The sequence below is a fragment of the Gossypium arboreum genome, chromosome 11 (assembly GCF_025698485.1).
Source record: "Gossypium arboreum isolate Shixiya-1 chromosome 11, ASM2569848v2, whole genome shotgun sequence".
NCBI classification, from domain to species: domain Eukaryota; kingdom Viridiplantae; phylum Streptophyta; class Magnoliopsida; order Malvales; family Malvaceae; genus Gossypium; species Gossypium arboreum.
This window is the reverse complement of record NC_069080.1, coordinates 134,299,202-134,321,767: the sequence shown is the minus strand read 5'-3', so window position 1 is coordinate 134,321,767 and position 22,566 is coordinate 134,299,202. Positions and strand designations below refer to the sequence as shown.

Here is a 22,566-nt window from a genome sequence, read left to right as displayed (position 1 = left end):
CCGGTAACCACCAACAATTAAAAAGTTGGTTGGGTTTATCGTTTATGTAATATGATTTTTTTGATAATGATAGTTGCATTTTAATTAGTTGCTTAATACATGACAATAAGACCACCTACCTAATTATTATTTTATTTGTTTATTTTTGCGGAAAGAATAGAGATTATTTAAACTCGAAATTAGGTATCAACTGTATGCTGAAAATAGAGTTACAATGCAATTACATCATCACGTAGAATGTGCAAAATGTAAATCTCGAGCAAAACAGAGAGCTTGATTATAAGAAGCTATTGCATTTGTTGTAAGGGATCGGCGATATTCTGATATTTTAACCTACATGCAATCGAAATAAACTTTTGATCTCTGATTATGATACCCACGACACTTTACTATCTAGGGATAGTACTACCACTCCATGGGTGGTATGTTTTGTTCCATCACTCGTCTCTCGTACCATTATGATAGTCCACCTTTACGGATAGTTGATGCATCCAATTCTACTTAATCTATCTCACTTTAATTTTGATTTTTAAGAAACAACTATTTAAACATAAAATTTTTAAAAAATAGAAATAAAAAAAAGAAATTAGGATTTTTATAGCTTTTTTTTACAACTTTTGTCATTTTAATAATCATATAGAAAAGGACAAGATGGTAACTTTATTGGAAGTATCAAGGTGTGATGAGCAACTAACGTAATTCGTATTATAGTTCAAAAAAAAAATAAAAATCAGTCCCATCTTGTCTCGCACCTCACCCACTTTTTAAAAAAAAAATTTACTCGCTTCATTTGGAACGAATCAATTCAATATTAATAAGGTAGTTCGAATTTTACCATCCCTTGTACCATATCAATAGATATACTTATGAAAAATGAACTTGTATTTTTATCCTTACAGGCGATATGGTAAAGTACAAATGAGGTGAAATTCCCTTTTTCACCCATCCTTACTTTTTTTTTAATTAAATGTAATTAACTGGGTTAATATATATAAATGTATTTGAATTTGACAATTTATATCTATTTAACTTGAAAGCTATAAATTAAAAGTGGTATTTTTAGGTACCTTTATATATATTAACCCTAATTAATTTTATAATCATCCAAACAAAAACGATCGAGAGCCGTTTGTGGTACAACTAAACTAATCCTTGTATAGATTTCATGATGTGACATTGAATTTTAACTAAACATATCCTTAAATTGGGAAATAAAACTCTTTTATTATTATTATTTACAAGACTCGAATTTAAGATTTCATTTAAAAAAATCGAACTTCTTACCAATTTTTTCAATAATATTGTTCAATCAATCTAATCTTAATATCATTGATATTATTTTAAATTCTCATTCTGTCTTTGCGCACTCAAGTTTAAGTTCCATTAAGAGGCAAAGGCAAATTTTTTTTCTAAGAGGGACCGAGATTAAGTTATGGATTTTAAAAAGACTAAACTGAAAATTTAATATATTTTTTAAAAGGTTAAACTATAATTTTATCATATATTAACTTAAGGTTTTATAAATTTCCAGAAACTAAAATAATAATTTCTCATTTTAAGCTGATAGAGCCCTTGATTTCACCATCCGTAATTGTGATGTGTAACTCTCTAATCTTAACAGATGCGTTTATCATAAAATGAGTTTTATTATACTCTTTAATTACTTCAAACTATAGTTATAGTTATAAAATATATTTTTTTAGAATAATTTCATTATATAGTTCTGATCATATATGTTATTTTTGACATAATGCCTAGAATTACCTATATCCCTTATTCAACCTATAAATAGGAGGATAAAGTGCTTTAGTGCACTTGAACCCGTGTCATTCTACATTGATAATAATATTCATATCAATCGAGTTAAAACTCAATAGACTGTTATAAAATATTCTTAATAGTAAACACTTTAAAAATATTTAAAATTCTACTAAATCTAGTTATATATATATATATATATATATATAAAAAAAGAGAAGGGCATAGTATTAGTACAAGTGACAACTAATGTCCGAATAAAAACGTACAAAAGGAGTGGTCCGAGTGACCGAGTCTGCTGCCGGACAAAAGCTGAGTCAAACAACCAAATGGGACCAGCGCGTGGCCATGGCATCATTTTTTTTTTTAGAACTATTATAATTATAATATTTTATTCACCTTTATTTTACTTTAATAATTAAAAAAAAAAAAACAAACTCAATCAATCTATTTCACTGAGATGCAATTGGGACATTTATGCTCTTAAATTATCGTTAAAATATATTTTAAGTATTACAAATTTAAAATTTAGTCCTTTAATTTTTAGATTTAAAAATATAGGTCTTATAGTTAATATTATTAAATTATTGGTGTAATATTTTAAAATAAAAAAATAATTTGTAGCAACACAATTAAAAATAACATTGTAATAAACTTAAATTTTACAAAATAATTTTAACAGTCTCAACAGTTGAGCTAAATTTTAAAAGTAAAAAAAATAAAAAATTCAATTGTTAAAAATAAAAGTACAATGACTAAATTTTAACTTTATAAAAAGTACAAAACTTGTGGCATACGTTAAATATTTCAATAAGATGCAATTGGGACGTGTATGTTCATAAATTATTCGAGTTTGATTCGATAAATTTTGAGCATTTTAACACTTTATTTTATTAGTTTATGAATTTTTATTTATATTATTTATTAAATGGGTTAGTATTTGGTATATTGATATTGCATTTTTCAATTTCACAAGTAGAGTTAAAAAACGGTCAAATATCTAATTTCTTTTATATATTTATTATTGGGAAATAAAAAAAAATATTTTTGATCACTCAACTATGAAAAATTACCAAATTAATCAATTTTTTCATCTTAGGTCATCGATCGTTAAATGTCGAACGAAAAGATGAGATGAGAGCTTTTTAAATTTGACATAGTAATAACTTTAACCGTCAATATTTATATATTATATCAATTTTGTTTTAATTCTAAAAAGACGAACCCTAAACATTTACACATTATGTAACTTGATATTTTTTTTACAATTTTACTTTTCTTCGTGACATTAAATGTTAAATCTAAAAAGACGAGGAAACTTGGTTTTTCTTTGGTGTTTCTATTATTGATATATTTTTGATAAAAATAATTAATAAATTTATTTTTAAACTTTTAAGTAAAAAGTCACAAAGAAAATACACAATGAAAAATTATGCCAATTTTTTTAATAATAAACAAAATCAAATTACCCAATTACCATTCTATAACTTTTATGAAAAATTACCAATAGCTGAGTGTAACTATCAATATAATTTACCCTAATTAATTAAATTCGTCTCGACTCTATTTTTGTATTTTTGTGACAAATCATCAGTAACCGAATAACTATAAGTATAATTTACCCATTATTAATTAAATTTGGCTTGACTCAATTTTTGTATCTTCTGTGATAAATCTAATAATCGAATAACTACCGGTATAATTTATCTATTATTAATTAAATTCGGCTCGATTCGATTCGATTACATCGAGAAAGGAATAAAAGCTTTCTCTCTCTAACTCTATCTCTTTCACTCTTTCCCTTTTTTTTTCTTTATTATTATAATTATTATTTTCTTTTTCAGAGTCTTTTCCTTTTAGGAAAAAAAAAGAAAGAAAGAAAGGAAAAGCATTTCTCCAAGACCTCCAAAAATCAACCCCAATACAACCCCGTTTGCGGATTCCTCTTCTTCTTCTTTGTTCTTCATCTTCTTCATCATTTTCTGTGTTTAACCCACAAATTTGCAGCTCCTTCAGCTAATAACAGAAGCTCAATAATCTCTCTCTCTCTCTCTCTCTCTCTTTTTTAACACCATGTTCACTTGTTATTAGAAAGCTTTCAACTCCTCTGTCCCTTTTCTCTGCTTTGCTCTTCACACACATTTTTTTGAGGCTACATTATTCTAAAACCACAGCACAACCTGTATGTCATATCAAAATTTTAATTTGGGTTTTCTTTGCATTTTCATTTTTGTTATTGTTCATATTACAAAAAAAAAAACTTGTTGGTTTATGCTGGTTTTTTTACCATTTTCATATTTTTTTTCTTTCTGAGATTTTGCTGCTTTATGCTTTTTTTTTGCATTTTTTTATATGTTGAGGTGTTTTTTTTTTTTGGAGAAATGAAAATGTGGGTTGGAAATTTATTGGAATGTGGTTTGAGATTATATATATATATATATATATGTATGTATGTTAGCCGCTTTTTGTAAGTAAAAGAGAAAAGAAAATGAAGAAGAAGAAGGATATAGTTGCAGTCTATAAAGGAAATAAGATATATACCTTTATTATTATGGCAAAAGAAGGAAAAATATGATATCAGCCTTGTTATTCATCATTTTTTCTTTAGATTTTTTTTTGCTTTATTTGTTGTGAAATGTACAGATGTTGGAGTTTGTAGCTGAACTTTAGTACTTGGTAGCTGCTTATTTGGATCTGTAGAAAACCATTTAGATTTATGTAGGTTTCTATTTTGCTAATATTATGTTCTTTTTTTAATTTGTTTTTTTATAATCTCCTTTTTGGTTGAGTTGGTTGTGTCTCATTTGCTTGATTTGAGCTTTTTTTGGTACTTGAAGGTGTTACTAAATGCAAGAGTTAACTAGCCATGTTTAGGCTCATATATGTATGTATGTATGTTTGTATGTATGTATTATTCATGGTATTTTGTAAGATTAATTATGCTTTAAGATCTGATCTTTTAGTGTCTTGTTTGAGGTCTCTGATCATAAGGTTGCTTCCTTTGTGTTTATTTATATGAGCAGAGCTAATTGACCTAAAGATGACAAAGATAAGTCCCGATATCGACGAAACAATGCTGAAAGAGTCGATTGTGGCTGTTTCAGCTGATGTGAGTTTTGCTTCGGACCACTTTCCGAAGTATAAATTAGGACCTGATAATCAGATTTTGGAGGAGCCAAGAGGGGATAACAACGGTCCGTCGCTAAAGGAGGTTCTTGAAAGGGAAACAACACAATTGTCCGAGCAGCACAAGCGACTCTCAGTTCGTGACCTTGCTAGTAAATTTGACAAGAACTTAACCGCTGCTGCAAAATTTGCCGATGAGGTTTAACTCTTTTCTTCGATGCATTTTCCTAATAATGATATCCGTATCTGTCTCCTTGACAATGGATGATATAGTGAATAACGCTTTGTTTTTGTGTAATTTAGGCCAAGCTTAGAGAGGTTGCTTCTTTGGAGGGGCATGTTCTTTTGAAGAAACTTAGAGACGCCTTAGAATCTTTGAGAGGTCGAATGGCCGGGAGAAACAAAGAAGATGTAGAGAAAGCTATCTCTATGGTTAGCATGTTTCACCTTATCGTTTTTATATTTCACTAAAGTTTTTCTTTGTTTGAAGCTTAATGCATCATATACTTATCATAAGTAGCTATGATTTTATTCACAATTTTGAGCAGGTCAATGTGTAGTGTTCCAATTGTGCAGCCCTTGTTATGATATAATGTAAAACGCATAAAGCCACATCAAGATTCTTCATATTCATGCCAAATTGTCATGTTTTCTTTCTGCTGTGACCTCGATGGTATTTCTTATCGCTCAAGACATTGTACACCATGATTTTTTTTGGCTATAACTATCCTTTTTGAAACATGTAGGTCGAGGCATTGGCGGTTAAATTGACCCAAAAAGAAGGTGAATTGATTCAAGAGAAGTTTGAAGTGAAAAAACTAGCAAACTTCCTCAAACAGGTCAGTTCACCGCGGTCGAGTTTTGAATTGTGTTTCTTTCTCTTGATGTCTCAAATGAAGATCAGCCTTTTTCGGGAGCTTGCAGTTTTGCCTTTTCTTTTTGAAGGATTGTTTTACCGAATCAAATTTGTTCCTTTATATCTCCAGGCTTCTGAAGATGCTAAAAAGTTGGTCAATCAAGAAAAATCTTTTGCTTGTGCTGAAATTGAAAGTGCTAGGGCTGTTGTGCAACGATTCGGAGAGGCCCTCGATGAGCAAGAAAAGAATCCAGAAAATTCTCAAAAGACACAGGTTTACTTCCTCCCTAGTTTGCCGGTTCCAGACATTGAAATTTTTTTTTGGTCTTACTTTTGATGCCAAGTAAATAGTCCAACTAGACATAGCATAACTACTGTAAGTTGCTCTTAATTATTATGGCACTGTGTCTAGTTGGGTGCTATTTTAGACCGTAACTTTACGTACCTAGACTCTTTATTATTCTTTATGTACTTGCATCCAACTAATATCGAGACTAGTGTGAGAACTACTGATATTTGTATTGTATGGTAGGTACTATATTCACCTTTGATGTTATCTCTTGCAGGAGGTTGAGGAACTAGTAGAGGAAGTTCAAGAGGCCAGAAGAATTAAATTCATGCATCAGCCTAGTAAGGTGCGTTAGTATGTCCCGTAGGTCTTGTCATTGAAATGCGGTTGTAGAAAATACGGATGTGCTTTTGTCTTATCTCAGCTACTTGTAGACCTCTCTCTCCATACAAACACATATATTGTCTAAGACTTACACAGCGGGGTGATATGACATAGAGTTGTCTTTCTTGTCATATGACATTGGAGATGACACCGTTTTGGCTTGTTAAATAAGTATCTTTCATTGTGGTACCTATTCGTTCATTTACTTGTATTTTCTGTTTTTGATAATATAGTCTCACATTAATGATTTAAGACTAGCTATGCTACAAAGATTACAGTCAACTGTTTTCAGTATATTTCAAGTTTTCAATTACCATATTTATGCACCTTGGCTACACTTACATGCAAGGTTAAGTAGGTGGGTTTTATTGTTAAATAAATATGGTTGTGATATAATGGCAGCTTTGGATTATTGCAATTCATGTCATGTTTTCAGGTGATGGATATGGAGCATGAACTTCGCGCTCTCAGAGCTCAAATTCGAGAAAAAGCAATATTCTCAGTAAAGCTTCAGAAAGAGGTCTGTTTAGTACTTTTATGATAAAATATAGATGTCTTGGCAGTGTAATCTCGGTACTGAATATCTCAATAACTTGAATAATCTTCATTCAAAACCTAAATGTAGCTAAAATGAAATGGTGTATTTCATACCGGAACTTGTTGGTTTCTCTGAAAGTTGAATATTTGGTAATATTACTGTATAACTCAAAATGTTGGAAGATAAATTCCATTAACCATACAAGCTTGTTGATGCGTGTTGGTAGTAATGTTCCAAATCTCGACCATCATTTCTTGGTAAAAGTACCATTGAGGCCATTGTACTAGGAGTTAGATTGTGTTTTGGCCCCTTTACTAAAAAATGGGCAAATTAGTCCCTATACATTAGATCAAAGAGCAAACTGGTCATTCTGTTAAAAATTTCATCCATTTGTACTGTTAAAACTTGGTCCCTGTATGTCAGAATGAGGTACATGTGGCATGGCACATGTAATTATCTGGTTATTTTGTCAGCCACGCCAGTTTCTAATAGTAGAAATGGATGAAATTTTTAACAAAAATGACCAGTTTGCTATTTGAACTAACATACAAGGACTAATTTGCCCATTTTTTAGTAAAGGGGGCAAAACGCAATCTGACTCCTAAGGCCTCCACGGTACTTTTACCTCATTTCCTTGCTTCCGTAACGGTCTCCAGTTAGTTTTAAGTTGTATTTTCTTATTAATATTCTGTTGTGACTATCATTTTCCTGGCATATTGTTTCTTAGTACTGATAGAGCCTTCAATATTGGATAGTAGGATGGTCTAGACTAGTCGATGATAATATCTGAGGTTCTAATCTATGCCAGTTAATTACAGTTGGCAATTAACAAGAGGGCAGAGGAGAACAAATCCTGCATGCTTGTTTTGCATGGTTCTGAAACTCTTGGTTCATGCTTGCAACTCAAGCCTCGTTCTGATAATGCTCCATCGCTTTCACAATCTTCGATTCAGTGGTATCGACTATCTTCTGATGAAAATCGAAAGGAAGTAATTTCAGGTATCCATTCCATGAATGTTCTTTTTTACGCGGAAGTCTCCTAGCCTAAGTTGCTTTATTTAATTATGCCATATAGAACATACCGTATGATGAACTTTCTATCATACTACCGAAGAGTCACCCTAATGCCAGTTGTACTAATTTTCCTACTTTGAAAATCTATGTCCTCTATTTCCCTCATCAAGCCTGATATAGTTTCACAAATGTCCTAATCCACCTTGTTTATCAGTTTAGGTGCAGTAAAAGTATCATAGAGGGCCCTGTATTAGGAGCAAGATTGCATTTTGCCCCCTTCACTCAAAAATAGGCAAATTAGTCTCTGTACGTTAGATCAAAGAGCTAGCTGATCGTTTCTGTTAAGAAATTCATCCATTTCTGGTTAAAAACTGGCATAGCTAACATAATAACCAAATAGTTGCATGTGACATGTCACGCGCACCTCATTCTAACGTACAACGACCAGTTTTTAATAGTAGAAATGGATGAAATTTTAAACAGAAGGAGTGATTTGCTCTTTGATCTAATGTATAGAGACTAATTTGCCCATTCTTTGAGTAGAGGGGGCAAAATGCAATTTGGTTCCTAGTATAAGAGCCTCTATGGTACTTTTACCGTTCTGGTGCCTATTTATCCTTCTTGTAAGTAGTGCTTTAGATCTAAGCTAGCTGCGTTGATCAGATTCTCAGTATCGTACTTCCATCCGGTGAAGCATAAGAATCGAACATATTGAATGTTATAATTTTTCTCTTCAATGTGTTAGAAAATGCATTGTTGCTTGATAACCTGTATCATTGTATCCTTTACCAACAGCTGATTCAATTTTCTACCATTATCAGGTGCCAACAAAACAATGTACGCCCCAGAACCGCTTGATGTTGGTCGAATTTTGCAGGCCGACATTCTCTCGAATGGCCAAAAAATCTCTGTAACAACTGCCAATCCAATTGATTCTGGTTAGTTTATACTCTGATGTACAATTTGACTTCCGATTTTTTCTTCATACTAAAATTCATGCGTGTTATGACTAAATGTCAGATTGTGCTTTTGCAATTAGCGTATTTGATGCTTAGAAATGAAAGCAAGAAATGCTGATGGAGTTACTTTTACAGCGGCAGGTTTGGCAAGCTACGTGGAGACACTGTTGCGGAAATCCAGCAGTGAATTTAATGTATGTAATGATTCTTCAGTTAGTTACTTCTGCTCTTTGCCTTCCTACTGAGCAGGGACGAAACCAGAAAATTGGTATAGGGGGCCAGAGATGAATCATAATTTTTTTTTTTGGGGGGGGGGTGCAAAGTACAATTTTCCCATTATACTAACATGTAATTTTATAAAGATTTAAGGGACTAAATGGAAAATCTACCATTTTTGGGGGACCAAGGTCACTGCCCTCCCCCTTTGTCTTCATCCCTGCTGCCAACGACCAGGCAATCGGTTATAGAATTACTCCTATTAATTCGTCCATTGGTGATATTATGATCATCATTTAGAAATGAATTTTTGCTAGTGAATCAATGTATTGATATTGTTTTGGTCTATTAGCCATTGGGTTCATACAGCTTATATTTAAATTTATATTCATCGCTGGGGACAGATGATGATACAAAATTCGAGCATTTTCCCCTTAGCCTTGCCTTAAGTGGTTCATCGTAAAATTCTAGAATCGTTCGGCATGGTAGGAATATTTATATCATCCACTTCTAATCAAAGTTTCTTCATACAATGTCGTACTCTAGGTAGTCATTTCTCGGATCAATGGACAAGATCATTCTTTACGTTCGACTCACTCATTCAATGTTGGAAAGATGAGGATCAAGCTTTGTAGAGGATGGATCACAAAGTCTAGGGAAAACTATTCCACATCAATGCTGGTGATTATTTTTACTCTTTCTATCAAGTATTTATTATTGGGTAAACGACATTGGTAGTCACCAACTATGTATTTTTTGTTGGTCATTCAACTATTTAATTTTGTCTCTTTTGGTCACCCAACTATCTTGGATTTTTGGGTGTTTTCATTTTTAGGTTAGCCAATTGCTGACCAAAAAAAGACAACTTTTTATAGTTGGTGACCTCTAGTGTAGTTTACCTATTATTATTATTCCCTAAGTACTTTTTTACCATTAGCCGTTCTCACGTAATTTTTTTTGGCTTTTCCTAATTAAAGCTATGCGGAGCTAGAGGCGATGCTAATGCTCCAGCCAAGTCATTGTTTTGGCAACCAAGGAAAGGGCACTCTTACGTATTAACATTTGAATCAGAGAGAGACAGAAATGCAGCTATCATGGTTGCACGAAAGCATGCTCTCGACTGTAGCGTATGTTTCTAACTCTATTTTCAAATAATTCCGATATCCAAGTTACATGCATTATCTTGATACTTCATTTTTGCCATGTTTGGCCTCTCTGGTATACTCAAGTTTGGGTTTTAGTCCATGTACATTAATTTGGCCTATTTACTCTTAACAATATCATTAGTTAGTTCAAATAGTTAACTCCATTAATTATTTCGATTAAGTTGTTGATGTGGATTTACCTTAAAAACACACTCCTTCCAACATGAACAAAAAAATTCATGACAGCATGATGAGTTATACCATTTTTAAGGAAAAAAAAATGCACATCAGCTCTTTAGTCAGAATAATTATCTGTTAACCAGGGGCGAAACTAGAAAATTGCTTTAGGGAGAGTCAAAAATGGATGATAAATTTGTTGGGAGGAGGCAAAGTGCAATTTTATCATTATATTATTTTGTAATTTCATAAATTTTAAAGGGATTACATGGCCAATTTACCCTTTTCAGGTGACCAAGGTCACTACCTGCTCCTCATTGCCTAATTGTCTACATCTTTGCTGTTAATTATTTGGACTAACTAATGATAGAAAAATCAATTTATACAAGTGCATAAACTAAACCTCAGATTTGAGCATTGTACAGGGACCAAAACCATAATTTGACCCTTTTCTTTTTACGAAGTTACTGAAATGTGTGATATTGCAGGTGATGCTTGGAGGACCAGATGATGAAATGTAGAAGCTAAAAATGAAAATAAAAATACTAACTTCAAGAGAGTGTCTACAACTTGTGATAAAAAAGCCAAGAGTTTAATTGTGTGAGTAAATTTTTAATATTTTGTATGGTGTGTTTGCAGTGAGGGAGAGAAGAAAGGATATGAAAAAAAATTTGGGTTTTTTTTTTCCACTAATTTGGTTGGTAATGGTGGCATTGTTTTAGGCAGTGTTTTTTTGGTTTGCCTAATATTAATTATCACCAGTTGTAACAAATTTGTCCCCTTTGTTTTACTTTTTCTTAATTGATTTTATTTGATAGCTTGATTTGTGTTTCATTTGCTTTGTTTATAGTGACTTCATATGGACTAAACGAAGTGATAAATATCAAATAGGATAAATTACTTTTGGGGGCTTGAACTTGGTAACTATTTTTACATTGGGTTTGAATTTTCTTTTTTGTTTAAGTTAGGTCTTGAATTTGGCGACTATTTTCACATTAGGGTTTGAATTATTTTTTTGTTTGAATTAGTCTCTGAATTTGACAATTGTTCTTGTATTAGGGCTTGAATTTTAGGGGTTTTATGGAAATGACTAAAAGAAAAGTTTAAGTTTTAATGTGGGAATAGTTGTTAAGTTCAGGGTCTAATTTGGACAAATGTAGAAATAATTATCAAGTTCAAGGCTTAACTTGGATAAAAAAAAAAAAGGTCTCAATGTGGGGATAGTTGCTAAGTTTAGGCCTCAAAAAGTAATTTTAACTCGTATCAAAGTTATACGTTAATTTTGTTTTAATATGGAATTTTATATTTGAATTTTGATTTAGTACAACATGCACACGAAATTTGAAAACTTGAGTTTAATTCAATTATACATTTTTAAAGAAAGGAATATATATACATGTATATTTATTTTCATATTGGATTAATATAATAGTTTGGGTATGTAATATATCAATATAAAATGGTGTTAATTTGACAATGTAGTTTGTGATTTTAAAATTGAATCAAATCAAAATTTCAAGTATAAAATCGTACAAAATTAAAGTTAATTTATGATATTGGTTTAAAGAGTTTCGAAAAAAATAGAGAGGTCGGAATTGTTTGGGCTTTTTTAAAATTTTGAATTCCACTCTCTAGATAATATCGGTTCTCAACTTTAATTGATTATGTTAGTGTTGAATTGCTAATAAGTTGTATACTGAGTAGTTTTTTTCATGGGTTGTTTAAACCTAGTTCGAAGGTTTGTTTAAAAATGGGGATGATTTAGGATAGGTTTGGATGGGTAGTGGGATGCAGTGTGTTTAATTTACTTTTTGTCTTATGCTATAATATTTAATCTCACCACTACTGTTGTTTTTTAACTAACCACAGGTAAACACATCGTCCATCCAAACACACCCTTAGACAAAAATATTAAGCTTGAAAAATGGGTTTGAACAAATAAATTAGACCTATTTAAAATATATGCTGAGCTTGAGCTCAAACATTCAAGGCTAAAGCCTAGTTTGGCCCGGCCCTTTTCAATGTATATAATATATTATGTCATGTAATTTATAACACAAAAATTATATTTATAACAATATTTAATACCATGATATAAATATTAAAAAATTAATGGGTCGATATATAAGTTTTAACAAGAGAAAAAAATATTAAATTAAAAATAACATAAATATATATTTTTAAATGGATGATTTTAGATAAAATTTTAAATCCACAAACAAAATAGTTGTCACTTTAATTTTTCAAATTCGACATCTCTTGTAAATTCGATTTCTTAATAATATTAGTTTCTAATTCTTTATAATTAGCGAGTCAATATCATCGTTCTCAATTGATATTATTTATTTTTATTCTTTATAAGTGACAAATCAATAACCCAATTTCTTTATAATATTAGTTTTTAATTCAAGGTTCGGGATTTAAAGTTTAAGGTTTAAGATTTAAGGTTTTGTGTTTAGGATAAAAAATTATCAAAATTATGTGTCAACGACATGGAAGAAATGACATTGAATAATTGAAAAGGAACCATGAATGATGTGATAAGAAACATTCATTGACGTGATTACCTAATTATTTTTTAATTTAAAAGAGGAAGTTTAGAAGTGGAAGTCCCTTCGCGTTATAGATTAAGGAAAAATAGAAATAAATTCAACTCATTATATTTTATTTTTATTTTTATTTTTAAGAATTTAATTTTTCCTTCAAATTTTAGGGTAATTATTAACATTGTTAATTTTTTATTAAATTTACTTGATAGTCACGTAATAAAAAATGAAAAGAACTTGAACTTAATAGAAGAACTTTAACAGCATTAACAATTGAACTTACATTCTTAAATCTGAAAAATAAAATGACAAAATTCCTTGAAATAAAAGTAAGGATTAAATGTTAAACTTGGAAAAAAAAAAGGGACTTGAAGCGCATTTTAACCATAAATGAAACAAAAGAAGCTTATTTTATTTACATTTAATGGAAAGTTCGTTTTTGGTAAAAAGAGATACTCCCATTAAACCTCGTGATGATACTTTGCTAAAAAATTTATTAATATTTACATGGGTTAATATACTATGTGGTACCTATATTTGGATTTAATGTTCAGTTTGGTATCTAAGTTTTTTCAAATTGATATTTAAGTTTTTCTTTGTCCCACACAAGTATCTATGTTTTACTTCAATGATCAATTTGGTACCCGAGCTTTTCTTTTATCCTAATTATGTCTCTTATATATTTTTTAGTAGTGCACACATGTCAAATATTCATTGGGTCACATGATGTGGTTTAGTTTGGGTACCAAATTGACCATTGAAGCCAAAATTAGGTGCTAAATTGGGATAAAATAACTCAAGTATCAAATTAAATATTAAAACAAAATATAAGTACCCAATGGTATATTAACCCTATTTATATTTATATTTTTAATAAGACAATATTATATGATCATAAAATTAGAAAGGGTTAAAGCAACATATATTTTCCTTAATTTTCTCTATCTTTGAACTTTTTTGGTCCATATTAGTCACCAAATTCATAGCTTTTTCCAATATGGTCCTTAAACTTGATTTTCATTAAAGCGTAATAATATAATACTATGAAATTATGCCATATCATTACTTGAATTAATAAAATTAATATTTTTAGATTTTATATATATTTTAAATTTTTTAGGCGATGGCATGGCACTTTAACAACAACTTAACGGAATTCAAGTTTATGGACCAAATTGAAAGAAAAACTGTCAAATTTCAAGACTAAAGTGGAAAAATAATTCAAGGACTAAATTGAAAAAATTACCATCTTTAGGGACTTAAATGTTGCTTTTATCCCAATTAGGCAAATATAGATTCATGCTAATCTTGTATGCAAGACCCAAAATTTGAAGCTAAATACAAAGTATGGGAGCCATTATTATAATAATTAAATTGCATAGTGAGTTGTATAATTTAAGTAATTTTAATTAATTAATTAATTAAAAAATTAGCCGAAAAGGCAAAACCCTAAAAAACCCAAACGGGTAAATTTCTTTAGCCCAGAGAGAAATGGAGCCTCTAAACTGACAGGTAGGCTAACGGCTATAATTTGGAGACGCGATTCCTACCGTTGGATTAAAAACAATCCAACGGTGAAAATTCGAAAAGTTCAATATGACCGTTGGGCCACATTAGCTTCAAAAAGGAAAGCAATCTTCCCCCATGTCCCTCATATTCCCTCAAAATCCCTAAACAAAATACAGCGAAAAGCAAAAGAGAAGAACAGAGAGTGTGAAAATACCACCAAAATGGCTTCAAGACCTATTGTTCCTCAACAACCCAGAGGTATTTTCATCATTATCTTCTTGTTTATGCTTTTTTTTAAAAACTTGTTTCGTTTTTTTTCGTTGATTTTATGTTGGGATTTTCTTCTTCTTCTTCTTTTGATTTTTGTGAAATGATTTCGATTTCATGGGTTATCTTGAATGTTTTGGCTCAAAAAAGAAATGGGTTCTTTTGGATTTATCGGATCCTTTAAGGAAATGGTAATTTTTTTCTTTGCAGGCGAGGCCGTAGTTCACAAGCAGACGAAGAAAAACGTGGCGGCCGGAGATGGAAAGAGTCGCCGTGCGTTGGGGGATATCGGGAATGTGGTGAACGTAAGAGCAGTGGCCGATGGTAAACCGGCTCAGATTCAGACTCATCGTCCCCTCACTAGGTCCTTTTGCGCACAGTTACTCGCCAATGCACAAGCCGCCGCCGTGGCTGAGAACAACAAGGTTTAATAATATTTATATAATTTATATCAGATCTCTGTAATCTTTCTTTTAGAATTACTAATTTGATTTCTGGGTTTGTTTTTTAAATTCAGAAAAACGTATGTGTTAATGTGGAAAAAGCTCCGGCCGCCGTGCCCGTGCCGCCTAAAAGAAGTGTTGCTGCTCCTGCTGCTGCACCACCAAAGGCTGTTCAAAAGAAACCGACCGCCAAACCCGCCGCCCCGTCGGTGGAAGTGATCGAAATCAGCCCCGATGTCGAAGAAATTGTGGAAGTGAAGGAGAAAAAGGAGAAGAAAGACAAGGCTGAAGTGATTAACAACAATAAGAAAGTAACTCAAAAAGAGGGTTCACCCAAGAAAAAACATACTTTTTCTTCAGCCCTTACTGCAAGAAGCAAGGTAAAAAACAACAAATCAATCTCGGGGTTTTGGGTTTTAGGGTTTATCGTATTCGATCTTAAGAACCTTTTTGAAATCCCACCAGGCAGCTGCTCATGGAATAGCTAAAAAGCCAAAGGAACACATTGTTGATATTGATGGAGCAGATACTGATAATCATTTGGCTGGTGTTGAATATGTTGATGAAATCTACAAGTTCTATAAATCAGCTGAGGTTAGGAAATTAAAAAGGCTACAAATTTTTCATCGATTTTGTGTATTTTGCAATGATTCGTGTTGAAACTAATGAAAATGTTGTTAAAATTTGCAGCATGAGAGCATGCCAAATGATTATATGCACTTGCAAACTGATATCAATGAGAAAATGAGAGCTATTCTCATTGATTGGCTAATTGATGTTCATCAAAAATTCGAGCTTTCAGCCGAAGCTCTTTATCTTACGATCAACTTGATCGATCGCTTCCTTTCAGTGAAAGTCGTCCCGAGGAGAGAACTACAACTTTTAGGCATGAGTGCTATGCTTATTGCTACCAAATATGAAGAAATTTGGCCACCTGAGGTCAACGATCTTGTATGCATTGCAGACAGGGCTTACACACATGAACAGATCCTCATAATGGAGAAAACGATATTGGGACGATTGGAATGGACTTTAACGGTGCCTACACATTACGTGTTCTTAGCACGGTTCATCAAAGCATCGATCCCTGACCCGAAGATGGAAAACATGGTGTATTTCTTAGCTGAGTTGGGGATAATGCATTACGAGACCATTAGGTATTGTCCGTCGATGGTGGCTGCTTCGGCTGTGTATGCCGCACGGTGCACCTTGAAGAAGACACCAGCTTGGACAGACACCCTCAAGTTCCACACCGGGTATAACGAACAGCAGCTGATGGAATGTGCTAAGTTGCTGGCTTGTTTCCATTCAAAGGCTATTGATAGTAGGCTTCAAGTTGTGTATAGGAAGTACTCGAGTTCGCTACGTGGAGCGGTCGCGTTGATTCCGGCATGCCAGAATCTATTATCCGGTGTTGTTTCTTCAGCTTAGGAAGAACAAAAAAGAAAAAAAACATATTGATGTTTAGGTTTTTATTAGGAGTTTGAATTTGCTTTGCTGTATTCTCCCATTGCAGCATTGATATGAGGGATTCATTTGAACAACAATGAATTTGTGTTGGGGTATTTCAAAAATATTGATCCATGAAATACATATTTGTTTTGGGGTAATTCTTCTCCCATTGCAGCATTTATTTGATGCCATTAAGAGGGGATTCATTTGAACAACCATGAATTTGTTTTGGGGTAATTCGATATTATTGATCCATGAAAATACATATTTGTTTTAGGTTAAATTCTCCCATTGCAGCATTGATCCACGAAAATACATGTATTATGATCTTGAAAAAATTAACATGAACATAGCAAAAATATTTAAATAAAATTAAATTTGGATAACAAAATCAAAATATAAAAAATATAAAAAAAGGGCTTGGTTGCATTCCCTAAAGACAGAAACCTAATTTGACCCACTTTGTATGGGTCCGAGCCCATTTCACAACTTTGCTGTGGCCAGCCAGCTATCATAATCTTGGTCTAATTTTTAATCCTTTTACATGTCTAATTTTTTAATTTCCATCTCTGAGCTAAGTAAATTCTTTAAGTTATACTATTTTTAAAATCTTATGCAACACGTGCAACATTCTCAATTTTGATATTGAGAAAATTAGTCCCTCTAAAAATTAAAGTAATTTAATCATTGTCAAATTTAAAAGTGAGTAATTAAGGACAATTAATTACAATGTTAATGTTTTAGTTAATTGTACATATTTTTACTGATATATTAATAAATTTAGCTATCAGTATTTACATATTTTATTATTTTTGTCAAAATTCAATAATTTTCACTTTTCATCAACATTTACATAAAATATAAAAAATTAAAGGCTAAATTTGTTATTATACCAATCAACATTAAGCATAATTAATGTAAATATCAATGTTGTAATTAATTGTCTTTAGTTATTCACTTTCAAAATTGACATGAACTAATTTGCTCTAGTTTTTTTAAGTAATACCAATTTGCTCAATATTAAAATTAAGAAGGATTAGAAAGATAGTTTTACCCAAAAAAGATTGCTCCTTTTGTCTCTCAGTTGTCAAATTGGGGAATTTTGGGGGAGGAGGGGGTTGAATTAAATTTAGATTTTTAGGGTATAAAAATCGATAGATATTGCCGCTTATCTCTTCCTCTTTTTCCTCTTTCGAGAGAAAGTCGTTTCCGTACGACCAAAATCACCTTTCAGATTCTCTCCTTCTCTCCCTGTCTTCTTATTTTCTCTTAGATGCTTTTGGGGGCAAACGAAAAAAAAAGGGTATTATCTCTTCTTCTTGATTGATTGATTTTTCATTGATAATCTCATCAACAAGAAGAAGAATCTGCTAAAAAGAAGAATAAGAAGAAACAGAGGAGAGAAGAGAAGAGAGGATAATTTTTTTTTTTACTTTTATTTTTTGAGAGGCAAAAAAACCCCAACAATATTCCCATGGATTTGACTTCAACAACGACGACGACGACGATAGCCGCCGTGTCCGGAGCTGTTAACGACAAAGAGTTAGCTGTCGACCCTTTCTTGGTTGAGGCTCTTCAAAATCCTCGTCATCGTCTCACCAGTAACCTATTTTTCCCCTTTTCGTGTTAATTATCTCAATTTTGCATCTTCAATCGATTTTAATTTTTGTATATATTTGCGATTTTACTTCATAGATCTCGTTATACGTAGGATTTTGATTTTTTTTGTTTCGATTTTATGGTCTATGATGTGAATGGGTCTAGATTGGATTTGGTTTGCTTGGGGGTTAATTAGGTTAGGGATTTGTTTAACAGAAGAGATTAATATCAGATCTGGGATTTTTCTTTTCATTGACTTTCTCAAGTGGGTGTTGAGAAATTGAGGGGGAGAAGAACTTATTAGATTTGTTGCTAATTTTTGTTTAACTATGATAGCTTAATGCATAACATAGCATATCTGTCTCAAAGTGAGTACTTTTTTTTTTAAATTTTATTAATTGGTTTCTGAAATAATTTCTTTGGGTGAAATCTTATGTAATTGTAATAATGGAGCTTTTATCCTGTTTCGATTTTCGTTTTTTAGTTTCATGGTGTAGGTTTTAGCAAGAAAAAAGCCTACTTAACGTTAATGAATGCTCAGATGTTTGATAAAATACTGCCATGTTATCATGGGTGCACGGCGCACACTAGGTGCTGGAATCCTTATATTGGTTGTGTGTGTTTGGCATCTTGTTTTGGTATTTACCATTTTTTCCCCTAGTGAGCAAACTACATGATTCGGATTTCAAGGCCCAGGGAACTTTCAATTTGAGAGTTTTAGGCTTTCTTTAGAGTATTATGTTATATACTTCTTTTATAGTGGTGTTCATGGTCATATTTAATCGTTCTATAGTTTGTCCTCTTTCTTTTCTCATGGTAGATTTACTGTCTTTCTCTCTTTTTTGTTCTTGTTTTGGGAGTTAGTCTTGCGAATGGAACTTGATATCCAGAGGTTTGTGCAAAATTCAGAGCAGCAGCAATTTGAGTTCCAACATTTTCCCACTTCTTATCTTCGGCTTGCTGCACATCGTGTTGCTCAACATTATGGGCTGGTAACTATGGTTTATGATAATGGTTTAGATGGCCTAGGAAACAGAATCGTGGCGAAGAAAGCAGGGGAAATCAAATGGCCTGCTGTTTGTTTGTCTGAAATTCCAGCCAAAAACTCGGAAAATGATAAACCAGAGCGGGTTAAAATTGCTATTAAGCCCAGGCCAAATAATGGATCTCTAAATGAGGCTAATCAAATCGGCATCAAAAGAAGTCCTGTGAGAAGTGTTGAAGAGAGGAAGGAAGAGTATGACAGAGCACGGGCACGTATTTTCAGTAGCCCTAGTACTCCTGATTCTGACGATTCTTCACCTCAGAACTCTGTTGATGGAAAAAATGAATCTCTTATCAGAGATGAGTTTGAAAATTACCGGAGCTCCATGGTTGATCCAGATAAAAATATGACTGTCAGAGATGGTACATCTCGAGTAGCCATTTTCAGAGACAGAGAGAAGGATCGTACTGACCCGGATTATGACAGGAATTATCAAAGGTAGGATTAATACTCCTTTTACTTTAGGCATTTGAAACTAGGCAGGTGGCTGTTCACTTTTTCTGTCATGTAGTGCGTGTACAAATTCTTTAATCAATGCTCCTATCCCTATTTTCTCATGAAAACAGAATCTAGGTAAAGCTGCAAATGTGAAAGTAGTAATAATGAGATAAAAGAACCATAGAGACCTTTGTACTAGGAGTCAGATTGCATTATGCCCTCTCTACTAAAAAATGGGAAAATTAGTCCCTATACATTAGATCAAAGCAAATTGGTCATTTGTTAAAAATTCCATCCATTTTTAACTGGTTCCTGAAAGTCAGCATGAGGTACACATGGCAAACGACATGCCACTATTTGGTTATTCTATTAACCATGCTAGTTTTTAACAATAGAAATAGATGAATTTTTTAATAGAAATGACTAGTTTGCTCTTTGATCTAGTATACAGGGACTAATTTGCCTATTTTTTTTAGTAGAGGGGGAAAAATGCAATAAACACCTAATAAGGGGTTTCCGTGGTAATTTTACGCAGTGAGGATCATAGTGATAAAATACATGCTACTTTAGTAACGGAATAAGAATGATAATGGGTGGCATGAAATAGGGAGTATAATTTGGTTTGGGGTATACTTAAATCTAAACAAACTTTTTCTGAACTGATATAGGTACGTCAGAAGCATTCCATGTAACCAGAGTGTCGGTGTGGCTCCTTACAATATGCAGAAGATTCAGCTTCCATTCATGCAGTATGATTCTGCTTTTCCTCAGTTGGGTCAGATTGCAACTACACAAGCTCCCCTCGGTTATGGTGTTCCTTCGAGGCCAGCTGTGAGTCCATTTTGTGAGCTGGGATTGAATCCAACTTCTAGGGATGGTGCTTATATGCAGTGGCCAAGTGCTAATATGATGTATTCCCATTCATATGATCAGTTTATGCATGCTGTATTTCAGGTAGGCCACTGTTTCTTATCTTATGTAGTATTCCGGGATTATGGTTAATGAGTTATGCTTATAGTTTTACCTCAGTAAGTATTAGATGTGTTGTCCCTTGCATAACAATGGTGTTGTCTCTGCTTCTCTTTGCCAATTTGTCAGCACTTTGGCTGAAGGTCACGTGAAATCCCATTGGTACATTGGTTTTATAGTCTTTGTCTTCAACATTCTTATCTACTTTATACATATAATAGTTGGTGAAAGTACCTGGCAAGCCCTCTGTTATAGGGACCTTATCTACAAATGAAAAAAAAAATCATGTCATTTTTTAACCAGTAAATGTTAACTCTATTAAAACTTAGTCTTATTTGATTCTATTTAGTCGTACAAGGACTAAATTGATTCATTTAATAGTGGGACTAATTTTATCAGGTTCCTATAATAGAGGGACCTTATAGGGACCTGTTAGGTACTTTCACTCATAATTTATTAGTAAGTATTGCCAATACTGATTTCTTTTTAATCAAGGGGTTTCCCTTGGAAAATTTTTCTCTCTATGTTTCATTGAAAAAAAGGGTCGACTAATTTAGTAGTCAAGATTTGTGAATATGATTTTCGCAGTCGAGTTAGATAAAAGGAAACCATATGTATCTGCTTCCATTCATATACCTGTGTCCGGTTATTTCAGTTTTTAGTCATTGCTGCATATTCATATACTCCTTCCCCCAGTGTTTCAATGGTTATATCATTGTTTACACTTAATGACTTGGTTGAATTGTGCATGTGTGTGTCTGTTTTTCTGATTGCAGGCTCCGTTTGTCCACCAACCACCTCTGAGCTACGATTATTCAATGAATGGTTAAAAAACGGTAAGATTTGTAATTCTGCAAAAAATTATCAAAATCTGTTAGGGCTTAGTGTGGGTGAATTGCTAGGGTCATTGTTTAAGAAAGACATTTGGTTAGACCATTCATTCCTTGGTTTCTAATTTTTGATGGATCATATTGGTAGGTAAGGAGACTGTAACAATGATGTTTGAAAACTTTAATGTTGTTTGAAAACTTAGTTATATACTTTTTCTTTTATTAAAACTTGCTGAGGAAATATATTCATTGCCCTTCCCTCGATGATTAAAGATCCGGCCGGTTCAATCGTTAGTCCAAAGGTTGAATTGGGAACCAAATGTTCCTCCATTTTTGTATTTTTAATGGTTGAATTGGTTGGTTCAATCGGTTGAATCGAGAATTAAAAGATTTAACTGGTTTTATTTTTTACCTAACTTGTTCGATTTTCGGTTTAATCTTTTGTGCCTTGCCTCCTTTGTTTAAACACGTGTGTCTGTACCGTATCGAATAATTGTTTTGGTATTGATACGTATCGATATGTTACTTACATGAGAATGTATATTAGATACATTTATATTGAATGTATTGCTAATTATATTATATCTGAAAGATCAGCAATTCTGAACAAATTGTAATAAATTTTGTTCCTAAATATAAATAAAATGAACTTCAAAATTGAAAAATAAATTTGAATTTAGATTAAAATAAATTTGGTTAAGGTTTACATACAGAGTATAATTATTGAATTATAATCACAATTATATTATGAACACAATATATCTGGGCAAAAGTAATTCGTTAAAAGAACATGCACTACAATTGCAATACTTTTGGACCCTTTTTTCCAATCAAATGCCCTTAAATAATATCACATGTATTTGTGTTTTTTATTAAATAATATTACAATTTTACACATTTTTAAAGATTTTATAAAATAAAATAATTTAAAAATTTTAATAGTTATTTTTAATTCTCATCTCTTGTGTTTGACTTTAAACATACATTTTATCACTAATTTTAATCT

At 32.2% G+C, this 22,566-nt stretch overlaps 4 protein-coding genes across 6 annotated transcripts in view; 3 read left to right on the top strand and 1 right to left on the bottom strand.

Annotated features, from left to right (window-relative positions):
* The window catches only part of LOC108473734 (tubulin beta-5 chain), a 98,402-nt gene that overhangs the window by 27,418 nt on the left and 48,418 nt on the right, over window positions 1–22,566 (bottom strand). The window lies entirely within an intron of this gene.
* LOC108473939 (stomatal closure-related actin-binding protein 3-like) lies at window positions 3,484–11,296 on the top strand. Of its 2 annotated transcripts, none has more exons than XM_017775770.2 (13): window positions 3,484–3,940; window positions 4,782–5,083; window positions 5,188–5,316; window positions 5,631–5,723; window positions 5,871–6,014; window positions 6,307–6,375; window positions 6,850–6,933; window positions 7,770–7,950; window positions 8,787–8,903; window positions 9,060–9,118; window positions 9,687–9,821; window positions 10,118–10,267; window positions 10,951–11,296. In XM_017775770.2, the coding sequence occupies exons 2-13, from the start codon at window positions 4,799–4,801 to the stop codon at window positions 10,981–10,983; spliced, it is 1,479 nt and encodes a 492-aa protein (XP_017631259.1). In that variant the 5' UTR covers window positions 3,484–3,940; window positions 4,782–4,798; the 3' UTR covers window positions 10,984–11,296. The 2 variants fall into 2 exon arrangements, with proteins under 2 accessions (XP_017631259.1, XP_017631260.1); XM_017775771.2 differs by lacking the exon at window positions 3,484–3,940 and adding an exon at window positions 4,004–4,476.
* On the top strand, window positions 14,629–16,837 carry LOC108473408 (G2/mitotic-specific cyclin S13-7-like). Its single transcript, XM_017774947.2, has 5 exons — window positions 14,629–14,775; window positions 14,995–15,209; window positions 15,302–15,607; window positions 15,693–15,821; window positions 15,918–16,837. Exons 1-5 carry the CDS (start codon window positions 14,739–14,741, stop codon window positions 16,656–16,658), a joined length of 1,428 nt encoding a protein of 475 aa, XP_017630436.1. The 5' UTR covers window positions 14,629–14,738; the 3' UTR covers window positions 16,659–16,837.
* LOC108473409 (uncharacterized) lies at window positions 17,773–21,788 on the top strand. The gene is made up of 4 exons (XM_017774948.2): window positions 17,773–18,280; window positions 19,143–19,761; window positions 20,430–20,715; window positions 21,507–21,788. Exons 1-4 carry the CDS (start codon window positions 18,154–18,156, stop codon window positions 21,558–21,560), a joined length of 1,086 nt encoding a protein of 361 aa, XP_017630437.1. The 5' UTR covers window positions 17,773–18,153; the 3' UTR covers window positions 21,561–21,788.